The sequence below is a fragment of the Syngnathoides biaculeatus genome, chromosome 9 (assembly GCF_019802595.1).
Source record: "Syngnathoides biaculeatus isolate LvHL_M chromosome 9, ASM1980259v1, whole genome shotgun sequence".
Lineage (NCBI taxonomy): Eukaryota > Metazoa > Chordata > Actinopteri > Syngnathiformes > Syngnathidae > Syngnathoides > Syngnathoides biaculeatus.
Window position 1 is genome coordinate 32,318,168 of NC_084648.1, and position 25,425 is coordinate 32,343,592.

Below are 25,425 nucleotides of genomic sequence, written 5' to 3' on the forward strand. Positions count from 1 at the left end.
TTCAGTCTCGAAAACGCCGGGACTGACGTCGGGGTCACCAGTGTAGCGCCGGAGAAAAGGAGTCGGAGGCGGAGTGTCGGACACAGGAACAGAACTTGCTTTATTGTTTGACATCAAAAACACTACTCGCAAAACGGCGGGAACTCTGTTCCCCTTTTCTCCGGAAGCGCAACAACAAAAACAGTCCGTGCGGAACCCCGCACCCCAGCTCGAGGTCCCGCGGGTGAATTATGTAAACACCACAGTGCAAACACCGTCTGGTTAAGCTTCTGGCCGCGAGGCAGCAAGAAATCAATACGTTTGTGCAGTCCGATCGTCGCTAAATATCGTTCAACAAAGAATAAGTGTGTCAATCGTTCACACGCAGCAGTTTTATGCTAGCGGAGAACTTCGAATTGATTTATACGAGACATGTATTGAAAATCAAATATAGGGCATACCTTCGTGCAAACATGTGTTCCGGTTGATATTAGATGGATTTAGTTGATGATGCGGTCTTCCACAAAGTTTGATCCATCAAAGGCATTTTTCGTACTGGGTCTTCGGTTTTGGAAAGGGTACGAATCGAACTCCACCAACTAGCCTTTCAGGATACCTGTCGTCACGATTACAAAGTCCGTGACTTCACCTCTTAACCATATTTTTTGTTAAATAACCCAAATACGCGATAAAACGCAAACTAAACCTATACTAGACCATTCAATGTTGTCAGAGAAAATGGCGGGAGCAAAAACAGGCTTTGGTCTATGCAGATCTCTGGCCTCTGATTGGTCAGTGATGCGGATTGCGCAATATCCACGGAGGGGTCAATTAGGATTGACACGATTGCTTGTATGTTTTCTTTATATCGTTGTGACAACTGCCCAACTGTTGTACAATATCTGATAAAACTGTCAAGTTTAGGTCTGACGATGACGAGTCTGCCATGATATGCAGACACAATATTGCCGTCCAAGATGGTGTTGTAAACATACAGGTGTTAGGGGTGACGTCACTGCAAATCATCTGTTGACTTGGACCCAAACAATGACCCTTGAAAAGCCATAAATGGCTCCATTGATGGAAAGACTAAAAGGCTTTAGTTTGTCGTACGAGTCAACGTGCCGCAAAAAATTAGGCCCGTACATTGGGTCAAGCGCTTTCTCCGCCTTTGCGCAACACCGCGGGGGTCTAAAAACTTAAGCAGATGACTCACGGTGCTCTGGATCACAACATATCTGGCTTGGATGCAGTGGAGATGGCGTAGTTTGTACCAGTGGAGCCTTCCATGCCCCTCCAGCTCATCAATTAGAAATTACTCTACTTCCAGGGGGTTGGACTGATTCCTCCTCCTGAACAGTCTCATGCATTTTAAATGACATCTGGGAGTGCGCACACTTATTACAAAGCTCTCCACTGAGCTCAATACCTCCAAAATCTCTCCATGTCTCAACCCAAGCATGAAATAGAAGTTACTCAAACCTTTTTAATGAGCCGAGCTATCCATCCTGGAGAAACAATAATTCGAAGCAATAACTTCTGGTTCAGGTCCCTGGTATAGCCAATTTGTCAAAGCCCGATGAACGTACATCTTCTTTTTCAATCTTAAATCTTTTTTTTTTTTTTTTAGTATGGAAGAAGTATTATAGAAGACCTGGGTAGATATACAGGACTGTATATGTTTGATATGTAACGCTAAAAGGTCTCTGCCCACCCGAACCGGAAGTAATTGCCTTTTTTTGATGAGGGTTGACATTTTATAATTTTCTATGTTATAACATGAAATGAAGCTACAGTATAACATGAAACAAACCACGTTAAAATGTAGAGCATATCTTGTTATAACATGAAACATTTCATGTTATGTGAAATGAATTATATTATAACGTGAAATGATTCACGTTATAAGGTATAATTAACCATATTATAATGTGGTAGCGACCTTTTTTTGTTTTTGGTGTGGCACCAATACGAGCCCCTAAAGTTTTTTTTTTTTTTTTTCCAAATCTATCTGGTTTTACAAGGACACACCCCCTCTTATACGTAGGTTGTGCTTATGTTAACCAAGAGTAACCAATCACATTCAAACTCATGTCAAATTCGAGTTGCTCCACCTGTCACAAATTTTTGAATGCACGTACACTAACAACGCTTGCACAGGGCATTACACAATAAAGGTGGCATGGTCACTCAGGTGGAAAGTGTTGGCCTTCTGAGGTCCCAGGTTCAATCCCAGACCCGCCAGTGTGGAGTTTGCATGTTCTCCCTATGTCTGTGTGGGTCTCCTCCTACATCCCAAAAACATACAACATTAATTGGACACTCTAAATTGCCCCTAGGTGTGATTGTGACTGCAGCTGTTTGTCTCAATGTGCCCTGAGATTGGCTGACAAGTTGTTCAGGGTGTACCTCGCCTCCTGCTCATTCACAGCTGGGATACGCTCCGCGACCCTTGTGAGGATAAGCGGCAAAGAAAATGAATGGATGGATTACACAATAAGCTTTATTCACTGAAATGAATGAAAGAGGAAGCTGCTAACTGACCAGTGCATGTATGTAAAGACAAAATACAAATACAATACGAGCTCAGGAATGCTGCTGACTGGGTGGCTCTAGAAGACGAGTAAGAAATCTACAGTTGCATTGTACTCGATCGTGAGGCAAAGTACAGTTTATGTCCAATAACATGATACCTGAGGATAATCAAAGCACCACAGCACTTGTGAAAAAAAACTGATAAAGCCAAAAGTTCAAACACAGCGGAGCAGATAAGATGGTGGCAAGTGACAAGATTTAAGTTGAATCATTTTAATACATTCCATTTAGAAACAAGTACGCTGATCTTACAAATTTTGTGGTGGCTAAACCCTCATAAAGGAGAAAAAGATTAACGTTGCTCAGTGTCTGAAAACTGCCTTCAGTTGTCACTAAAATGAGTATGGATGACTTATGCCTACCTCAAACTCTGAAAATCTTATCATCCCATTTGTGTTTTTGATGTAATTATTTATATATCATCCCATTTGAGGTTTGGGTAATACTGCCCGAGCTTCTCCATTTTTGCGTTGCGGATTTTATCCAATAATCCATGAGCGTGACAACGACAGAAACTATTCTGATCGAAAAAGCTGTTTGTGAAAACAAAACCGGGGAACTTAACACCCCCCCCCCCACACACACACACACACCTCCGAAAGGAAATCATAGCTACGCCCATTGCAGGTTTAAATAGGGAATTACTACGCATTGCGTCCTCCTTCGGCAAAGGAACATCTCGAATTCGTTTCGAGATAACCCGTCTCTGTCTCAGGCTTGGCCTCAAACTCGTTCGGTAAGAACAACATGCCTTTAATGTTTGAGCTGTGCCCAGGTAGGATGATCGGAGGGGATCATCCATGTTTTGTTATCGCTGAAATTGGACAAAACCACCAGGGAGACATTGAGATAGCCAAGAAAATGATCAAAATGGCAAAGGTAATAAGTGACTCATTTTCTGTTTTCATTTTACCATACATCTTTCACTGTCGATTGCAACAAGTAACATAATTGGCAATGTATCATTTTAAAATAATATGTAGTTGATTTTTGTAGCTTTATACATTACGGAGAGGACAAGTTATTTCATCTCTGATACTATATGATCAGGAACCAAGCCTGCTGAGCATAATTAAAAAAAAATAAAGAAAAAAATGATGCTATAATCATTATAAGTATTGTGAATGTAAAAAACAAAAAAAAACCTAACAAAAGAAACCATGTCTCCTCTATTCCAAACGTACTTGTACTTACTTTTGACAGGACTGCGGTGCCGATTGCGCCAAGTTCCAGAAGAGTGAGCTGGAGTACAAGTTTAACAAACGTGCTTTAGAGCGTCCTTACAAGACTAAAAACTCGTGGGGGGAAACATATGGTGAACACAAGCGCCACCTGGAGTTCAGCCATGAGCAGTTCAGGGAGCTGCAGAAGTATGCCAAGGAAGTGGGCATCTTCTTCACTGCCTCAGGGATGGATGAGGTAGCGCAATTGCAGCCATCGACTTGCAGCTTTTGAGACTTACAAGTTACCTCGACAATTGAATAAAGCTGATGACAAAATAACATTGCATTTTTATTCATATATAAATAAGAAATTTCTGTGGGAAACTTCACTTATTTGTATTCCTACAAAAGAGGGCAGGTCTTAATACACTATGCTTCTTCCTGTCCTACCTCTTTCATTTTTAAAATCTTTTCATTGGTCTGAATATATAATTATGGTCAACAGAATTATTTCTTTAAAGTGGCACAAGGTTTGAAAATGAAGTTTCACCTGAACAATTGCACTTGTAGATGGCAGTCGAGTTCCTCCATGAGATAAAAGTGCCTTTCTTCAAAGTGGGCTCAGGAGACACTAACAACTTCCCCTACCTGGAAAAGGCTGCCAAGAAAGGTGATTGCTTTGCTTAGATTTCAAGGTGCTGCAGTTTACATCTCTGACGCTGGCTTTCAGAGCTTTTGTAGCTTCTTAAGCCGTCACAAGCTGAGTTCACAGAACCATGAATATACATGAATACATTTAGCACATCTTGTGAGTATAGTGTTTTATTTAAGCATTTTGGTATGTGACTTAATACATGTGGATTGTAAACTGATCCAGGTGGTGCAAAATCAGCCCAACGCTAAAATCACACAGAACGTTCTATTCTATGCATATTAGACAAACCTCTCTTTTGTGTGTCAGGACGTCCCATGGTGGTGTCCAGTGGGATGCAATCCATCGAGACGATGCGTCGGGTGTACAAGACGGTGAAAGAGCACAACCAATACTTTGTCATCCTGCAGTGTACCAGCACTTACCCTCTTGAGCCTAAGGATGTCAACCTCAGAGTGATCACAGTAAATAGAGAGGGCGAGAAAAATACTACAATATGATGAAACGACGCGGTAGAAGCATGCTTTATCTTATGACCACTTGTTTTCACAGGAATTCCAGAAAGAATTTCCCGATATCCCAATTGGTTATTCTGGCCACGAGCCTGGAATCAGTATTTCAGTGGCAGCTGTTGCCCTTGGGGCTAAGGTCATAGAGCGTCACGTCACACTCGAAAAGACCTGGAGGGGAAGTGACCACGCAGGGTCTCTGGAGCCCGCTGAACTGGCTGAGATGATTCGTTCCATCCGACTCGTGGAGACGGCACTGGGAAGTGGCGTCAAGAAGAGGCTGCCCTGCGAGGTGCCATTCCATAGAAAGGTGAGACATTGTTAGCTCAATAAATATTATGTATTTTATTTTGTAGTGCCAATTCCCAACAGAAGTGAGCTCATGGCACTTGACAAATTGAGCATGTGTAGAACTATGCACTTCAAACATTGAAACCAACCATATGTGGAAGCAGTAAGCGATGCAAGCGAGGCTTTCCAAAAAAAAAAAAAAAAACCCTCAAACAGACCCTTGGAGAGGGATTCGAGTTGGGAGAAGGAGCCAATGTGTACAATGTTAATGGAATTGTCAATAGAACTGAATTAGCAGCTTAGTGACATATCGTGAAGAGAAATCAGAATTAAACAAAAAAAAGAACACACAGCAGTAATTACAACTCTCAAGCACTCCAACTAGAAACAGAGTAAAAGGAAGAAGCAACCAACAAACCTGAAGGGGAAAACAGTACGGATAAATTGGAAAGGATTAAATAGCTACAATAAGTTAGTTAAGATCATCATCATCTTCCACCGTGGAGGAGCTAGTTTCAAGACCCCGACTGGATCATGTGCCAACATCCCTTGGACTCAGGGCATTTTGTGTGCTTGCTCGTGACAATAAAAGGTGACTCTTCTAAAGGTTTTTCCGCAACAGCCACATGTGGAAGAAAAAATTGGTCCACTTTTCCCAATGTTATTGCCTTTTTTTGAGCATGTGGCTATTCAACATTGGCAGGGTAGAACAGCGACACGTCCCACACACCTTCACTCAGCTTGCTTCGCCTCTGCAGTCAACCAATAACTACTTGAATGCCATTTTCTCTATTTGAGTCGTCATGCCTACACAGTTTTATCCTCTTGTTTTTTCAGCAGAGCTTTAATTATATTGATGAAAAAATGTACAAGCAAAGGGACATCCTTAACCTTGAATATCAATGCTTTCTTGTAAGAACACAGTGAACACCATTGATAATACTCCGAAACCAACAAGAACATTACATCTGTAATTTTTGGTCTGTCTCCACAGTCTTTTACTTGATGAATACTAGGTTGCTAAAAGAGTAACATTCGTTCGCCTACAAAAGGAAAAAATTATTACCTGCTCCTTTTTCTCCAGCTGGGGAAGTCTGTGGTGGCCAAGGTGAAGATCCCCAAAGGAACCGTCCTGAGTCTGGACATGTTGGCAGTGAAGGTGGCCGAGCCCATGGGTGTCGCGGCTGAAGACATCTACCGGCTGGTTGGCAAGTCTGTAAAAGAAGACGTGGGTGAAGATGAGAGCGTCATCCCAGAGGTGGTGGACGGCCTGTAGCGATTGTCAAAAACGAGCTACAGACGAACACACATTATTGTATTGATTGCCCAGGAGTCAAAAGTTAATTCCCAATTTCACAAAAAGGAGAATGGATTATACAAATTTGCTTCATGATTATGATCATTGCTCACTATACAAATTCATTGCTGGTTTGATCATTTGTATGCATTAAATGAAGATTGAAAACAAAAAAAGTCTGCTACTGTGCCCTTATTTCCCAGAAGACAGAACAGATGGACTTTTATACCCTGCGACCATGACCAAGATAGGAGAAAAAGAGAAGAGATGGATGAGTAAACATTCACAGGTGTCACACTCATGGCCGCATGACTTCATGTGGTCCATGTAAATACATTTGTCCCGTGGCCAAAATTTCAAATCATTTTCTTTTTTAATAATACACCGAGAAGAGGGGGAATTGATGCAGGCAGACCGATATGTTAGGTGTTCGGACTGTGTTCAACTGTCTGAAAACCAAGCGGATGTGAAAAAACCCCCCCCAAAAAACAGGACAAGCTTTTGGAGAAAATGAGGTATAAACAGAATCCTCTAAAAAATAGAGTATACGAAAATAAGGGTTCTACTGTATACGTAATGATATATTTAGCCAATTATAGATGCATGACTGCCTCTGAGGGAGTCCGTAACTCCAATGTGGCGCATCAAAAAAAGGACTTTGACACCCCCTTGTTTTATGTTATTATGTGTACAGACACATACATATTTTTGGATGAACTCACTGAGATTATTTGAGTAAGTGAATGGAGGGAAATGTTTATGTATATCGTGTATGTTTGCGCATTTGAATGTGCTTCCTGAAAGTAATTTGACACTCCAGGTTCAGTTCATTGTAAATCCAAACTTACATAAAATAATTACACCTGCTGGATGTTCAAATACATCACAGACTTAATTTCTTCATTTTTGCTCAGAAAAAAACGCTAACTCAAAACTAACAATGAATGAAAAACACCACTGATGAGCTCATGAAAATTTTGCATCAGACTTGCGGCACTTATATTTCCCAAAATACTGAATATTGGTGAACAAACAAAGAGGCCAAATAACGATATTCTGGAATACATTCTTCAAACTGTGAAAATGGAGGTGTAATAATATTCGATCATGAGTTCTAGTTTCTTTGTTACTGTGTATCCCATTGCATGCAACACACTGCCCCTCAGAGGTCAAGACGTGCACAGCAGTTATTTTATGCAACCCTCTGGTTAATAACTGGTCAGTTTTTCTCATACCTACCTGATTATTGTTCTCAGTATGATATTGTTATCACTCGGTCAATCATTTTATTGGATTCCATAATACAAAATTAGTCAATTATTATCGGACAAAACTTCGGGCGGGACATCCGTAGTCTATATTTATTAGGTGAAAGATGCTGTGTAGTACGTTTACATCAGATTGTACAATAATAGACAGATGCTTGTATTTTATTTATGTATGCAGATAGAATGAGTTTCAATGTATGCCAAACTAACATGACATGCTTACACCAGTCCCCACAACAGAGCATGTTAACTTTGAGTAATAAATGATAAATATGATGAGTTTGCCTGTTATTTTTGTGAAATAATACAATCCATCAGGTTAAATATCAGCACAAATAAGCAAAATGATACAATGATACTCCATCTGAAGCCACCCAGGGAAAGCTCTATTACCATGTCAGAATTTGATACAGTTGACCAAAAAGCTAGCGAAAATTCTTCAGTAGCTGAAACCATCAACGAGCGGTCTTGACTCAAAACCATCTGACTTTGTCAAAACTATTGTGAAATCTGTGCTAGGTGATTTGCAACAAATAACTGATGGCTCACTTCAGTCTGGCGCGTTTCCTAAAGCCCTGAAAGTAGCTGCTGTTAAGCCTCTTCTAAAAAAACTGGACGCTTCTGTGTTATCAAATTATAGACCCATCTCTAATCCCTCTCAAATTGTTGACAAAATTATTTTTAATCAACTCAGCAATTTCTTGAATTTAAACGGACTTTTTGACACATTTCAATCAGGTTTCCAAACTCCTCACAGTATAGTATCTACTCTTATCAAAGTGCTGAATGATGTAAGGTTGAAGACAGACTCAGGAAAGGTGTCAATTTTGGTCCTTATTGATCTCAGTACAGCTTTTGATACTGTAGATCATAATATACTCCTAAACCTGTTGGAAATGTGGGTTGGATTAAACAGAACGTTCAACAAATGGTTTAGGTACTACCTGCAGGAAAGGAGCTACTTTGTAACCAAAAATGCTGAATTGCTCAATCTCAACAAATCTTTTTCTTTCGACTTGTCCCGTTAGGGGTCGCCACAGCGTGTCAGTCATCTTTTTCCAACTAAGCCTATCTCGTGCATCTTCCTCTCTAACACGCACAGTCCTCCCTCTCACCACATCCATCAACCTTTTCTTTGGTCTTCCTCTCGCTCTTTTGCCTGGCAGCTCCATCCTCAGCACCCTTCTACCAATATACTCACTCTCTTGCCTCTGGACATGTCCACACCATCGAAGTCTGCTCTCTCAAACCTTTTCTCCAAAACATGCAACTTTGGCTGTACCTCTCGTGAGCTCATTTTTAATCCTATCCAACCTGATCACTCCGAGCGAGAACCTCAACATCTTCATGTCTGCTACCTCCAGTTCTGCTTCCTGTTGTTTCTTCAGTGCCACCGTCTCTAATCCGTACACCATGTACAGCTCACCACTGTTTTATAAACTTTGTCCTTCATCCTAGCGGCGACACTTCTGTCACATAGAACACCAGACACCTTTCGCCAACTGTTCCACGCCGCTTGGACTTCACCTCTATACCACACTCTTAATTACTCTGTATGGTTGACCCCAAGTATTTGAAGTCTTCCACCCTTGTTATCTCTCTCCCTGGAGCTTCACTCTTCATCCTCCGCCATTCTCATTCACGCACATATATTCTGTTTTACTTTGGCTAATCTTCATTCCTTTCCCTTCCAGTGTGTACCTCCATGTTTTTAATTGTTCCTCCGCCTGCTTCCTGCTTTCACTGCAGATCAGAATATCATATGCGAACATTATGGTCCAAGGGGATTCCAGTCTAACCTCATCTGTCAGCCTATCCATTACAACCGCAAACATGAAGGGGCTCAGCGCAGAACCCTGATACAGTCCCACCGCCACCTTAAATTCTTCTGACACATCTACGGCATATCTCACTGCTGTTCTGCTGCCCTCATACATATTCCTCCGCCACATCAGACTTGCGCATGCAGTACCATAGTTCCTCTCTTGGTACTCTGTCATTGGCTTTCTCTCGGTCTACAAAGATACAATGTAGCTCCTTCTGACCTTTACTGTACTTTTCCACAAGCATCCTTAAGGCAAATAATACATCTGTGGTACTCTTTCTAGGCATGAAACCATACTGTTGCTCGCGGATACTTACTTCCGTCCTGAGTCTGGCCTCCACTACTCTTTCCCATAATGTCATTGTGTGGCTCATCATCTTTATTCCTCTGTAGTTTCCACAGTTCTGAACATTGCCTTCGTTCTTACAAATGGGGAGTAGCACACTTTTCCTCCATTCTTCTGGCATTTTCTCTCCCGCTAGTATTCTATTGAATAAGTTGGTCAAAAACTCCACAGCCACGTCACCAAATTGCTTCCATACCTCCACTGGTATGTGGGACCAACTGTCTTAACATTTTTCATTCTATTCAGTCCCCTTCTATCTTTCCCCTGACTAATCATTGCCAATTCCCAGTCATTCACACTTGCCTCTTCTACACTACCTTCTCTCCCATTTTCTTCATTCATTAACTTGTCAAAGTACTCTTTCCATCTACTTACCACACTACTGGCACCAGTCAACATATTTCCATCGCTATTCTTGATCACCTTGACTTGCTGCACATCCTTCCCATCTATAGCCCTCTACCTGGCCAATCTGTAGAGATTGTTTCCTCCTTCTTTTGTATCCAACCTGGTGTACATGTCGTCATGTGCCTTGTTTAGCCTTTAGCTGTTTAGCACCGCTACCTTTTCCCTATGACGCATCTCAATGTATTTCTTACGCCTCTCCTCAGTACTCTCCATTGTCCCACTTCTTCTTCACTAATCTCTTTCCTTGGATGACTTCCTGTATTTTGGGGGCCACCACCAAGTCTCCTTCTCCGCTTTCCTATCAGAAGACACCCCAAGTACTCTCCTGCCTGTCTGCACAAGATATAATCTACCTTCACTCTTGGAGGTCACGCTATGTTCCTCTCTCTTCTGGAAATAAGTGTTCACCACTGCTAACGCCATCCTTTTTGCAAAGTCCACCACCATCTGACCCTCAAAGTTCCTCTGCTGGATGCCGCACTTATCCATGACTTCTTCATCGCCCCTCTTTCCTTCGCCAAAATGTCCATTGAAATCTGTACCAATCACAACTCCCTCACCCTCTGGGATGCTCAGGACTACTTTGTCTAGTTCCTACCAAAAATTCTTTCATCTCAAGGTCACATCCTACCTGTGGGGCATAGCCGCTAACCACATTATACATAACTTATACACATAACTTCATAACTACATCAATTTCAAATTTCATCATCATCACTCGATCTGATACTCTTTTCACCTCCAGGACATTTTTAGCCAGCTCTTCCTTTAAAATAACCCAAACTCCATTTTTCTTCCCATCTACTCCATGATAAAATAATTTAAACCCTGCTCCTAAACTTCTAGCCTTACACCCTTTCCACTTGCTTTCTTGGATGCACAATATATCAACCTTTCTCCTAATCATCATATCAACTAACTCCTGAGCTTTTCCTGTCATTGTCCCAACATTCAAAGTCCCTCCACACAGTTGTATGGTCTGTGCATTCCTCTTCTTTTTCTGTCGACGAAGCTGTATTCCTCCTCTTTTTTTGTTTTTCGACCTACATTATCTAAATTTCTACCTACGCCTTGCAGATTAACATTTTCATTGGCGGGCGTAGGAAGCCCGGGCCACGACCTAACCGTTATGGAATTCGTGTGATGAACGCTAATATGTTTGGCACAGTTTTACGCCACTTCTGCATTGGCACATCTGCATTGGACTGGGCTACAGGTAGCACAATATTGTGCTGCTGAACGGGCTGCAGATAGTCAAAAAGAAGAAGCAATGAAATAAACAAAGTCAGCACATAAGATACACAATTCACATACTACCTAAGCTATGTTAAAGTTAAGGTCAAATGAAAGCAATCACATAAACACAGTCAGCACACAAAGTACACAAATCACATACTACCTGTGTGAAAATATAAAGGATATGGGGATGGAAGACATTCAAACCACAATGCCTCTCACTCTAGTAGTTGGTTGAATCCATGTTTGATGTTTCTTCAAAATCAACGAATAGATCACAAACGCGTCTTGTTGTTAGCAAGCTAAGCTAAGGATTACTAGGCCGATAAGCAAGTTTAAGTTGACGTTTCCACTCGCCCAACTTCTTGTGAACTCACAATCCTCGTTGTATACGATACGTAGGATTTGCAAGACGTGGGTACTAAGATTGCACAGATGGTGATTTTAGTCCACTGAAGTCATCGCCAGGAGCGTCCCACGTCAAGTATTCACAACATTCAGTTCAAATTCAGCAGGATTTATTGAATTACTATCGGCCTGGCCAGAGCCTCCTATTTAAACTGCTACCAGTTTGAGGACCGGAAGCAAAAGCTGCTCAAACTGAACAAATGGCAATGACATATGGGGTTCCTCAAGGGTCAGTTGTAGGACCCATCCTGTTCAGCCTGTATATGCTATCCTGAGGTCAAATTTCACAGAACTTTAGTTCTATCATAACTATGCAGATGACGGTTATATGTAGTTGTGTCTCCAGATAACTACAGTTCAATTGAGGTCTTGTGCCACTGTCTAAAGCAAATAAATACCTGGATGAGCCCAAATTTTCTTCCAACTAAACCACAATAAACCTGAGACAATCCTTTTTGGCAATAAAGAGAATTGCTATTAGTTAATACCTGAATGCATTATCTTAAAAAAAAAAAAAAAAAAAAAAAAGACCAAGTCTGAAACCTTTGTGTTCTGATATGATTCCGACCTGACCTTCAACAGTCATAACTAATCAAATACTAAAACTGCTTTTACCATCTGAAGAACATGTCGAGAATGAAGGCTTGCATATTTTAAACACACCACAAGAAGCTTACCGATGCTTTTATTTTAAGTAGACTTGACCATTGTAATGGTCTTCTGACTCGGCTCCCCAAAAAGAACATTAAATAACGGCAGCCCATTCAGCATGTTGCAACTCAGGTTGTGACCAGAACCAAGTGGTCATATAACTCCAATTCTAAAGTTTTTACACCGGCTTGCATTCAGTTTTAGAATAGATTTTAAAGTTAAAGTGACTGGTCTATAAATCACTAAATGCTTTCGGTCTTGATTACATGAAAGAAATGCTAATGGAATACTAACCAAGTAGGGCTCAGAGGTCGAGTGACGCAGGTTTAATAATGGAGTCCAGAGTCTAAAGCAAACATGGTGAAGCAGCATTCAGCCGTTATGCTGCAAAAAGTGGAATAAATTGCCAACAGAGGTGACGTCAGCCCCAAGTGTGAGTGATTTCAAATTTTTTCTCATGCGTTTTTGAGTACTTCCACTTTTCAATGATATTTCTTGCACGAAAAGCTATTTTAATTGTACTTTTTCAAATGTGTTTTTTATGTACTTAAAGGCTTTTAAACATGCAAAACGCATTGAGTTACCTTGTATATGAAATGCGCTGTACAAATAAATTTGCTTTGCTTCTAATATACATGACTGCAACTCTACACTGCTGTCCTCTGCAAATTCATGCTGCCTTCACACTTTGGCTTGAATTACTAGTTTTTTGGGAGCATGAGGAATGAGTAAGATTTATAAATGGGGAATTTAATAAGAAATGAACTTTTGCAGATTTAACCGAACACTCACTTATCACATTACATTACATTAAACTAAACTGGGAGCCCAGTTAACATTAATTGAACGATTGGTGACAAATCTGCATTCAAGAAACGTCACCTTGGGAAGTCTCGATGGCGTGGAAATCACACTCTGTACTTCAGACGTGCTGTTATATAGATTTGCTTAAGGTGGTCTCATCAAGACAAAACAGCTGTTCAAATGACGCTGCTTAAATAAACAAGCCTTACTCTGTGTGTGGTTTTCCACCAGCGTTAAAAGAATGGCCATGAAGACCTGTTAGACTGGAACCCGCAACCCGCTTAAACAAACAAGAACCCACTCCCGACTTCAGCTGAACGTCTCAGTCATCTATGGGGGAAGAACATGAGGACGAAGATCCAGGTCGTGTGCTGCCTCCCACATTCCAAAACATGCACGTTATTGTCATTGTTGTTAATGTAAGCGTGAACGGTTGGCTGTCTACAGTGGCCAGCGTTTGGCTGGCGGTCATTCCTGAGTGTACATACTCACCCGTCGAAGTGTGGCGGCAAAACGCTTCCGGTCGTTGATCATCTCCAGCTCACCGCACGCGAGTTTTCTTTTCCTAGGACGATCAGGGGAAAACCGCGCCCCCGAGCCATTTGATTGGTCCCTGCAAAGTACCTCGCTTTTACCTCGAGTGCGCCTCCTTCGGTGGCTGAAAGAAAATCATATTGATTATCCGCGCTATTACAAACCAATGGATAATATGATTATCACAGCCCTAAACGCATTAATGCTGCCGCACTTTGAGTTGTGTTTGCTGTCACGCAAGGTGCTATACTACCACTGCTGCTACTACTATTACTACTACTACTACTACTAATAATAATCAATAAATTCGTCATATATTTATTTTTGCCTTATTTTATAGTAATAGTAGCTAGAGTAACAGTAGAGAAAAAATATATATTTTCTGGCAAATTTTATTATGATTATTATTAGTAGTAATAGTAGTAGCAGCAGTACAATAGCACCTTTCATGACAGCAAACACATCAAAATGCATCATTGCAGTTAGAATGATTATAATCACTGTAAACCCCAAAATACACTTAGATGCGTTTCTGTCATGAAAGGTACACAGCTGCTACTGCAATTACTTTAAGAACAAAAATCGCTGGATAATAGGCTAGAATCACTCACAGCCCAAAACCTAATAATGCACTTTGTTGTCTTTCATATCATGAATGTATCAGCCCATAACAAATTCTGCTTAATCATTGTACTGTTTCCTTATAACACTCTGAAATGTCCTTTTAACCGTTTCATGAATGTCCAATACAAATATTTTTTATATTTTCCTAGATCTCATAGGCCACATACATGTAATCATGCAATCATGTAAATTAATTGGCCATACTTATGCACAGTGCATGAGTAATGTCTTTGAGGATAATGGAATATAGACTACAACCACACCACATAATATACACACTGCATGTGTAGCTAGTTTAAATAGTGTAGATCTCATTTCATTATTATCATCATCATCATCACTACCACCACCACCACAATTATCGCCAGAATGCAGTTTTCACAATACAAGATGTTTATTATCAAATGATTTTGAGCGTTTGTTTTTAAAACAGGGCCTCCAAACAGGACCTGAGCTGCTTCAAAAGTTAGGAGCACCTCTTCTTTCAGGTAATCATGTGCTATTAGGCAACTTTATGAACTTTCTGAACAAATACAAAAGCTCAAGAAAATGGAAGCCAGTAACATTAGTGATGACCACCAAGACATGTGTTGTCATCTACACATTTGGCCAGGGAATGAGGTGCACTTTTCTTCCGATTCTCCTTTGTATCCTGATGCTCCTCTCTTGAGGATTTGGGGGGTCGCCCAGGAATCAAAGCTCGTCTCCCATCGACTGCTGCCTTTCTTCTGGCAATGGCAGTTGGTTGTACGCCTATCATTTTTGAAGACTGCCGATATCATGACAGATTTGACCTGTGGCACCTTACCAAAACAATGCAGAGCGGATATGATGGCGCTATCATTCATTTTGCTGCTGATTTCCAGAAAGGCACGAATTGGAGCTGTGAAGTTTTCAGGGTCATGTTCCAGTTTTTTTGTCATTGTTCTGTAGAACTGCTGCAAACCTGCCTTCAGGCCTTCTCCAGATGATGTGCCTTTGGGAAAAACACAGAACACCAATTATATCTGATCAATAGCCTTGATTGTTATAAAAAAAAAAAGGAACATCACTATAACATATTGGCATACCATTGTCACTGACCTGAGGTTTTAGAGCTGCCAGTTGAAGGGGCCTCATCTATGCTCTCCCCCTGAGAATCGTTGCCTTCCTGATCCTGTAGGTCATGCTTGATCGTTTCCAGTGCTGCGGAAGGGGAATGGCCACTCTCAAAGAGCAGTTTAAGTTTGTCGATGGTCTCCGATGAGACGTCTCGCCTCTTCATAGAAGCAGAGCAAAACAGTCGGTGATTGTGCTCATGTCTGAGATTGATATTAAATAGGTAGCCATCCTTGATGTGAGGATCCTGAGACCTACATGAGAACACATAATGCATAGATCAGTAAACAAACATTTTCCAAGTGTTAGACCTTTTCAGTGCCTAGTTTCAGTTCCCCATCTTACCTCGACAATCTGTTTTTACTATGCATTTCCCGTTTCAGGACCAAGTACATCGTGGCACAACATGATGTGTTTTTGGTCTTTTTTGGAACAGCTTTCGAATTTGAACCACATTTGTGATGACATCTCAAATCCACCTTAGACACAAGGGAATTACAATGAATGTACATTTAAACAAACTGGCTGCGCACTAGGGACATGTGATGAGAAACGCCTACATGCCATGATGTTTCCACCTCAAAACTGCACCATTCGTCGTGACCGAAGGTCGCTGTTTAAAACGTGCAGAGCTTGTGTGTCTGTGTGTCCGTCACGCCAACTGTTTTGGCATGACTGTCAGATCACTGCTCTGACATCACTCTGACTCACTGACGAAAATGTAGGATTCCCCTTTATGCAAATATATGGAGATCCCTGAGGTCATGCATATTTAGCCCATATCTGAACATATTGTTGTCATAAATACGTCTAATTAGGAAATGATCCATACATAAAGACATATGCGGGCCCCTCTCACTCTTGAAGTGTTTTACTAATATAATACTAATATTGTGTGAATAGTATGATTGGAAACATATTTATTGAGAAAAGGTTGATGCATTCAAAAGTAATTCCCCCCACTATTTACTGCAGCATGGTTGCCAATTTGTAAAATGTAAAAAAAAAATTCATTTCCCTTCTGTTGAACAGCTCAATTGTATTTTTCAGTCAACAGCCATAATGTATCAAACAAGGTAAATTATATGAAGGGTAATATTATCTGTGCAAACCCACATAAATATACAATATACAATTGTGAAGTCTCTATTAAAACATTTTTCTACAAGTACTTTATTGGATTTAAATTATTGAAACCTGATTGTATGTAATAACAGTATATCAATAATAGCTGTAACCTATGTACTTATTTGATGTGGGAGCCTCGATGAATCTGTGATTTCCAAGGATGTTTAATTGCCCTAAATGATTACATCGGCGAGAGAAATACATGCAGGTATGTTCATAGTTTAAGGCAAAACTTACCCTGTAGGCGTTCTGACCTCCTGTGTGTAAGTGCTGTGGATATGTTTTAGACTTCCTCCATGTCAGCAGGGAGGATGATTGGAAATCTTCCAGCCATTTGTGTACCTCGTCTTCGGTAGTAATTCTTAATTTAATTTGGGCCCTAAATTGTCCTTCAGCAATGTTTTGATACGTGCAGACTAAATGTTCATAGCCCTCAGGTAGCAGTTTCTGGAAGAAAAAAAAAGAATAGCTAAAGTTACAACACGAACATTACCTCAATAGATTAAACATCCATCTCTACGACCATCCATAGCCCATCAAACACAATTAAATCATAGTTTCTATTTGACACACTTCAATCATGGCACAATAATACCTAAATCCTGCAAGGAAACTATATTTGGTTTCTGAAGAAAACATGCATTTTCGCAAACGGCCATATGCATAGCAAAGTGCATCCAGTTAATTAGCTATCACAATGTAAACGTATCTATTTGAACGTTAATATTCTTAGAGCATTAAGTGTAGTCCTTACCTCCAAAGGTTGACAATTGGTGTTCCCACTTTCTGTCTGCTTGCAGTGTAAACACCGCGGCATGATGTTGCAGTGAATAATGACAGCGTGTCCTAATGGCGCGAAATACTCCCTACAACTTGTACCTCTTCCCAGCGATGGTGTCGCGTGTCGTGCACTCAATGCCGTTTTACCCTGATCATCTTAGGAAAAGAAAACTCGCTCACCTCACATCCCGGAAATATCCCGGAAGTCCAGACGCTTCCGGGATGTGCATCACAGTAACTGTTCCGGGTTGGTCTTCCTGATTTCTTGGGAACAGCAACTCGTCTCTCCACTCCGATCAATTTCATTCAACAGTACTAACATTCCTCTCTATTCTCTCGGCAACATGCCTTTAAAATTTGAACTTTGTCCCGGTAGGATGATCGGAGTCGGCCACCCGTGCTTCATTATCGCTGAAATTGGACAAAACCATCAGGGAGACATCGAGCTCGCTAAGAAAATGATCAAAATGGCAAAGGTAATCAATGTTACGTGGATATGCTAGCTGATTTGGTGTCACCGTCATTGTGAGGTTTGTTGTAGTGCTTGTAGATGTTACGCTTAGCTAGATTCATATCCTTGTAAATATAAACGACATTTTATACTTGCACTTTGACAGGACTGCGGTGCCGATTGCGCCAAGTTTCAAAAGAGTGAGCTGGAGTACAAGTTCAACAAACGTGCCTTAGAGCGTCCTTACAAAACCAAAAACTCGTGGGGGGAAACATATGGTGAACACAAGCGCCACCTGGAGTTCAGCCATGAGCAGTACAGGGAGCTGCAGAAGTATGCCAAAGAAGTGGGCATCTTCTTCACTGCCTCAGGGATGGATGAGGTAGTGCACTTAATTTAAATACAAGTCTTACATTTCGAATAAATATACAATGAATACATTTCATCTTAAATATTTGCACATCTTAGATGGCAGTAGAGTTCCTGCATGAGTTAAATGTGCCTTTCTTCAAAGTGGGCTCAGGAGACACCAACAACTTCCCTTACCTGGAAAAGACTGCTAAGAAAGGTGGGAAAATCAAATTACAGCATTTCCTCAACTTGTGATTGTGGGATTTTTTTTTTAATCGGTTGCAGAATTAATTTTTACACATTTGAAATGAGAATTTCCTTTTAAGTGAATTTGCAGTTTGGGAATTGGCTGCGTGAATGATATGTGCACAACATTGTGGTGCAATAACATGTCAGAGCCTATTGGAAGACTAATTGACATTGCAGGTACTGTTGTGTCATCAATGCTGAAAACTAGTTCAACACCCAGGTCCACACCGTTTCTTTCATCTAAAAGACTGTTTAAATGCTTTGGTAGATGCTGCCGTCTTGGTTGGCAGCATTCATAAAGGCTCAAAAGTGAATTCCTAAATCTCCACACGTGAACAAAAGACTCAATAATTCTATTGTTCAACATTGTTGTTGTTTTTCTGAAGGGAAGATGAAGGAATCTATTTGAGGGAGACATTTATTTTCCGTAACATTTTTTTTGTCTATGTATGCCAGCAACATACACTCACAGACAGAACCATTAAATGCTCATCCACTAGATGGGAGAAGCTACATAATGACACTACTGAGCTGTTGCCATTCATACAACAGAATAAGTCATGGCACATAAATACCAAGTTCATTTTTGAGTAAATTTAGATGATATCATCATTATGCATCCATCCATCCATTTTCTTATCTGCTTATCCTAATGAGGGTTGCAGTAGTGCTGGAGCCTATCCTAGCTGTCAACGGGCAGGAACTATTTGCCAGCCAATCGCAGGGCACAAAGACTCAGACAACAGTCACACTTGCATTCACACCTACAGGCAATTTAGACGTCCAATTAATGCTTGTTTTTGCGATGTGCGAGGAAACCGGAGTGGCCGAAGAAAACCCACGCAGGCACGGTGAGAACATGCAAATTCCACACAGAGAGAGCCACGATTGAACCCTGGACCTCAGAACTGTGAGGCCAACGCTTTACAGCTGCGCCACAGTGCCGCCATCTCATCATTATTTCATTATTTATACTTTTGACATTTTGTTTGTTTGGGAGTTAATAGACGTTCAGAAACACCGATTTTAGGGGATGACACACAGGTCTGTGATCAATTCGCGGATGTTGAAGAAACGTCGAATGTGAGTAACTTCATAACTTGTACGTCGGGGGCCGTATGGACTTATAGGAAATTTTACAAGTCTTATCTTAGTACATATTAGTACCCAAATTGGTGCCGTATCGTTTGCATTGAAGCTGCTCGGCCCACGTTAGCTTAGCGTGCTAACGACATTACCTACGTAGAGTATACAACGAGGACCAAACATCAACCATCTCAACCTTCAACTACTAGAGTTAGGGCCACTGTGGTTTGAATCCCTACCATCCACGTATCCTTTAAATGGCCATGTCCTTTGTGTGTATATTGTGATTGCTTTCATTTGACATTAACTTTAACATAGATGAGGTAGTAAGTGAATTGTGTATCTCATGTGCTGACTTTGTTTATTTGTTTGCTTCTTCTTTTTGATTATCTGCAGCTCGTTGAGAAGCACAATATTGTGTTACCTGTTGCCCGTTTCCAAGCCTGGATTAATGCTGAGGGTTGTGTCAGGAAAGTCATCTGGCGTAAAACTGTGCCAAACATATATGAGCGTTCATCATACGAATTCCTTAACGGTTAGGCAGTGGCCCGAGCTTCCTACACCCGCACCTGGAAATGTTAATCTGCAAGGCGTAGGTAGAAATTCAGATCATGTAGGTGGACGACAAAAAAGAACAAGAATAAGAACAAAGGTGATTTTCAGAACTGTGGAAACTACAGAGGAATAAAGATGATGAGCCGCACAATGAAGTTATGGGAAAGAGTAGTGGAGGGTAGACTCGGGACAGAAGTAAGTATCTGCGAACAACAATATGGTTTTATGCCTAGAAAGAGTACCACAGATGCATTATTTGCCTCGAGGATGCTTGTGGAAAAGTACAGAAAAGGTCAGAAGGAGCTACATTTTGTCTTTGTAGACCTCGAGAAAGCCAATGACAAGAGTACCAAGAGAGGAACTGTGGTACTGCATGCCCAAGTCTGGTGTGGCAGAGAAATATGTTATGATGGTCCAGGACATGTATGAGGGCAGCAGAACAGCGGTGAGATGTGCCGTAGGTGTGTCAGAGGAATTTAAGGTGGAGGTGGGACTGCATCAGGGATCTGCCCTGAGCCCCTTCCTGTTTGTGGTGGTAATGGATAGGCTGATAGATGAGGTTAGACTGGAATCCCCTTGGACTATAATGTTCGTAGATGATATTGTGATCTGCAGTGAAAGCAGGGAGCAGGTGAAGCACGCACTGGAAAGAAGAGAAATGAAGATTAGCTGAAGTAAAACCAAATATGTGTATGAATTTGAGGGGCCGAGGATGAAGAGTGACGCTTTAGGGAGAAGAGATGGTGAGGGTGGACGACTTCAAATACTTGGGGTCAACCATACAAAGCAATGGAGAGTGTGGTAAAGAAGTGAAGTCCAAGCGGCGTGGAACAGTTGGCGGTTGGTGTCTGGTGTTTTATGTGACAGAAGTGTCGCCGCTAGGATGAAGGGCAAATTTTATAAAACAGTGGTGAGGCTGGCCAAGGTGTATGGATTAGAGACGGTGGCACTGAAGAAACAACAGGAAGGAGAACTGGAGGTAGCAGACATGAGGATGTTGAGGTTCTCGCTTGGAGTGAGCAGGTTGGATAGGATTAGAAATTAGCTCATTAGAGGGACAGCCAAAGTTGGATGTTTTGGAGACAAGGTTAGAGAGAGCAGACTTCGATGGTTTGGAAATGTTCAGAGGCAAGAGAGTGAGTACATTGGTGGAAGGGTGCTGAGGATGGAGCTGCCAGGCAAAAGAGCGAGAGGAAGACCAGAGAGAAGGTTTATGGATGTGGTGAGGGAAGACATGAGGGCAGTTGGGGTTAGAGAGGAAGATGCAGGAGATAGGCTTAGATGGAAAAAAGATGACATGTTGTGGCGACCCTTAACGGGACAAGCCGAAAGGAAAAGAAGAAGAAGCCCCAATTAAGAAGATAGCCATGATCTGAAGAAATCCATCAAATAAGTTCACTTTCATATGACTTAACATTATGTTGATCCACTTCTTATGCGTGTGCCAGGACGTCCAATGGTGGTTTCCAGTGGGATGCAGTCCATCGAGACGATGCGTCGTGTGTACAAGACTGTGAAGGAACACAATCAAAATTTTGCCATCCTGCAGTGTACTAGTGCCTACCCGCTTGAGCCTGAGGATGTTAACCTCAGAGTGATCACAGTAAATGCAACAGAAATGACTATAACCTGATAAAATGATATTGTAGATGCATAGTTTATCTGATGATCACTCGTCATCAACAGGAGTACCAGAAGGAATTCCCCGATATCCCAATCGGGTATTCTGGCCATGAGTCTGGAATCAGTATTTCAGTGGCAGCTGTTGCAATTGGGGCAAAAGTCGTAGAGCGTCACATCACACTGGACAAGACTTGGAAGGGAAGTGACCACGAGGCATCTCTGGAGCCTTCTGAACTGTCCGAGCTGGTTCGCTCCATCCGGTTGGTGGAGAGAGCACTGGGAAGTGGCCTCAAGAAGATGCTACCTTGTGAGAAGCCGTGCCGTGACAAGGTGCGATATTTTCACTCTGCAGGACATTGGGGCGTGATAGCATTAAAAGAGAAATACATCAGTTAAATGACTGTTCATGAGTCAAATACTAGAGTCAAAAGTTAGGACATTTTTTCATCGAATAAGATTTGAAAGTGTGTCTACGTTCGGATTGGTGCTATATTTATACTTGAATTTATGTGTGACTATAATTTGAATTTATAATGGGATGTTATGTGGACAACTGATTGTGTAATATTTAAAATGCGCAACACTGACATTATTTCAATAAATACACATTACACTTGGGCACACACAAATATTATCACATCAGGTTTTGTGCACCAGTCTTTGCTATCCTTTATAGAGACAAGGCAAACATTTGACATTAGAAGGATCTCATGGTTCACCAGCAAACAAAATAGTCGCAAAAAGTTTGAATCATGAAATGATGATTTCGTCTTGATTTACTCACAAATCGACTTGCTCATTATGGAATACAGAACACAGAGACGATTATACTTCAAGGAACCCATGACCTTTTATGTTGCATCAATGGAAACGGGTACTGCAGATACACAGGTTGATTTTAACCTTCTGCCATCTAATAATAATAATAATACACTTCTGACAAATTAGGTGCTATTTTAAGGGACATTTGATGCATCCATCCATTTTCTTAGCTGCTTATCCTCACAAGGTTCACAGGGAGTACTGGAGCCTATCCCAGGTGTCAACGGGCAGGAGCCAGGGTACACACTGAACTGGTTGCCACCCAATCGCAGGGCACATCGAGACAAACAGACGCACTCACAATCACACCTAGGGTCAATTTAGAGTGTACAATTAATGTTGCATGTTTTTGGGATGTGAGAGGAAACCGGAGTACCTGGAGAAAACCCCCAAACATCGTGGTATGATTTTAAAAAAAAAAAAAAAAAAAGGTACCATGTGATCAAACTACCTCAGTTTGGTAATACATTTGGTGTAACACTAATTTGAATTAAGGAAACTGAATCAATTGCACATCCTGAACATTTAGTAGAAGGGCTAAATTGAATTCCCCAGAACCTTGCACAATATTGAATTCAGACTTGTCACTGATGGTGTATTGGTACACTCTCTTGACTTTGCTGTGTCTAGCATGGGTTCAGTTTCCACACAAGTGACTGTATGAATGTGAGTTCAAACAGTTGTCTGTGTCTAGATGTGCCCTATGAAAGACTGGCGACCAGTTCAGGGTGTGATTCACCCTAAGTTAACTGGGATAAGTTCCAGTGCTCCCTGACCCTGATAAGACATTTGCCATTAAAACATGACAAAGACTTTCTGTTGATAACTGTTGCACATGAGTGCAAACAACATTGAGAATGCAATCAGTCAAGACATGATTCCTTTTCTCCAGCTGGGGAAGTCGGTGGTGGCCAAGATGAAGCTCACCAAAGGAACCGTCCTCAGTCTGGACATGTTGGCAGTGAAGGTGGCCGAGCCCATGGGTGTGGCGGCTGAGGACATATTCCAGTTGGTTGGCAAGTCTATCACAGCGGATATAAGTGAAGATGAGAGTGTCTTACCAGAGGTGGTGGACAGCTATGGCAAGAAGGCCAAGTGCTCTGGCTAGATGAGAGATTTGCGATGGAGAAACACTTGAATGGTGAGGACTTTGATCATGTGTAATTTGGTGGGTGATTTGCTTTTGGATAGTTGCACTAATTAGGGGAAGGAAGCGAGAAGTGTTTTCTGGCACAAGTGTAGGGTGGGTGTTTTCCACACAATTAGACTGAAGAAAAACTAATCAACAACTGCAATGAATAGAAGCTAATGTCACAGATTGTGAAGGATGCTGCTAATTATCAACAAGATGCACTAAAATGTTGCATTGCCTTTTTTTTGTATAATGCAATGTCTATTTGTTTGTGCCAAATAAAGATTAAAAGATGCACATAAAAGAAGTCACTGAATCTTTGGGTGTCTACCAAGATTACTCGTTTTCCACCAAGAACCTGGCCTCCTACCGCTGTTACCTAATTTGTGGAACAAACAACTTCTGTAAGGTCAGGACCAGCAAGATCTTCTACTGGCCTAAACACGAAAGCACTGACCTGTATTAACAACAATCCATTCAATTTCTTAGCCGCTTATCCTCATGAGGGTTGCGGGGAGTGCTGGAGCCTATCGCAGCTGTTAACGGGCATGAAGCGGGGTACACCCTGAACTGCTTGCCAGCCAAACGCAGGGCACATCGAGACAAAGAGCCGCACTCACAATCACACCTAGGGGTAATTTAGGGTGTCCAATTAAAGGTCAAGTGTCATCCCAATAAGCATTCTAAAATAGACGTAATGAAAATTACATATAACATTATTCACTTCAACGTCTATACGAAAAAATAAATATGAGCGGAGAGCGCGTCATCCATGTGAAAAGTTGCGCAAGTGTCATTTGACGACATCCAAGTGGTCGCCATATTGGGTGCATCCCTGTCCGTGACATCACCCTGAACATCGCCATTGAAAACACGTGGTGAAAAAAACGCATGGGTCAATGTCGGCTGCCGTTTTTTCATTAATAACATACTAAAAATCATCCATTTCATGATAGCGGGCGGCCCTTTAATTTTCCATGTTTTTGGGATGTGGGAGGAAAGCGGAGAGCCCGGAGAAAACCCACGCAGGCACGGAGAGAGCATGCAAACTCCACACAGGTCATTGAACCTGGGACCTCAAAACTGAGGCCAACGCTTTCCAGCTGAAACACCCTGCTAACCCTACTTTAAAGTTTAAGATCGTCAAATGCAAATAGATTATATAAGACAAGTGAGCGTAAAATGCTGCTTTTAAATAGTGATTTCATTTAGTATTGAGAAAAAAAAAAATTCAAAGTTACATGGCCTTGTGTGAAAATAATTTCTGGCATTGTTAAGTCATAATGAATTGTGACGCATCACACTTTTTAATTTTCTACTGATCACAGCCAAGCCTGATTAATTCCAGACCCGTTCAGTTGAGGCATCATTTATCTTCACTAAGTTGTGGGGCTGAATTCAAACAATTCTTCAAGGAAGAGTGGGCCAAAATATCTCCTCAGAGATGTGAGACTCATTGCCAGTTAGAGAAATCACTTGATTTGGCTTGTTGTTGCTGAGAATGGCCCAACCAACTATGTGCAGAGGGGACACTAATTTTTCACACAGGAACAGGTAACC

At 41.4% G+C, this 25,425-nt stretch overlaps 3 protein-coding genes across 5 annotated transcripts; 2 read left to right on the top strand and 1 right to left on the bottom strand.

The window, feature by feature from the left end:
• Nucleotides 1–2,589: 2,589 nt before the first annotated feature.
• On the top strand, nucleotides 2,590–6,662 carry LOC133506020 (sialic acid synthase-like). Its single transcript, XM_061829709.1, has 6 exons — nucleotides 2,590–3,453; nucleotides 3,778–3,993; nucleotides 4,308–4,407; nucleotides 4,699–4,853; nucleotides 4,942–5,208; nucleotides 6,274–6,662. The coding sequence occupies exons 1-6, from the start codon at nucleotides 3,322–3,324 to the stop codon at nucleotides 6,463–6,465; spliced, it is 1,062 nt and encodes a 353-aa protein (XP_061685693.1). The 5' UTR covers nucleotides 2,590–3,321; the 3' UTR covers nucleotides 6,466–6,662.
• On the bottom strand, nucleotides 6,267–17,703 carry LOC133506021 (uncharacterized). Of its 3 annotated transcripts, XM_061829713.1 has the most exons (7): nucleotides 17,571–17,703; nucleotides 17,054–17,263; nucleotides 16,034–16,167; nucleotides 15,674–15,942; nucleotides 15,399–15,566; nucleotides 13,925–14,090; nucleotides 6,267–6,403 (listed from the first exon to the last, which is right to left on the bottom strand). In XM_061829713.1, exons 1-6 carry the CDS (start codon nucleotides 17,631–17,633, stop codon nucleotides 13,963–13,965), a joined length of 972 nt encoding a protein of 323 aa, XP_061685697.1. In that variant the 5' UTR covers nucleotides 17,634–17,703; the 3' UTR covers nucleotides 6,267–6,403; nucleotides 13,925–13,962. The 3 variants fall into 3 exon arrangements, with proteins under 3 accessions (XP_061685697.1, XP_061685694.1, XP_061685698.1); XM_061829714.1 differs by lacking the exons at nucleotides 6,267–6,403; nucleotides 13,925–14,090 and adding an exon at nucleotides 15,186–15,318; XM_061829710.1 differs by lacking the exon at nucleotides 6,267–6,403 and having other exon boundaries at nucleotides 13,953–15,566.
• Nucleotides 17,704–17,801: 98 nt separating this feature from the next.
• On the top strand, nucleotides 17,802–24,164 carry LOC133506019 (sialic acid synthase-like). The gene is made up of 6 exons (XM_061829708.1): nucleotides 17,802–18,072; nucleotides 18,214–18,429; nucleotides 18,516–18,615; nucleotides 21,737–21,891; nucleotides 21,975–22,241; nucleotides 23,626–24,164. The coding sequence occupies exons 1-6, from the start codon at nucleotides 17,941–17,943 to the stop codon at nucleotides 23,839–23,841; spliced, it is 1,086 nt and encodes a 361-aa protein (XP_061685692.1). The 5' UTR covers nucleotides 17,802–17,940; the 3' UTR covers nucleotides 23,842–24,164.
• The last annotated feature ends 1,261 nt before the right edge of the window (nucleotides 24,165–25,425 follow it).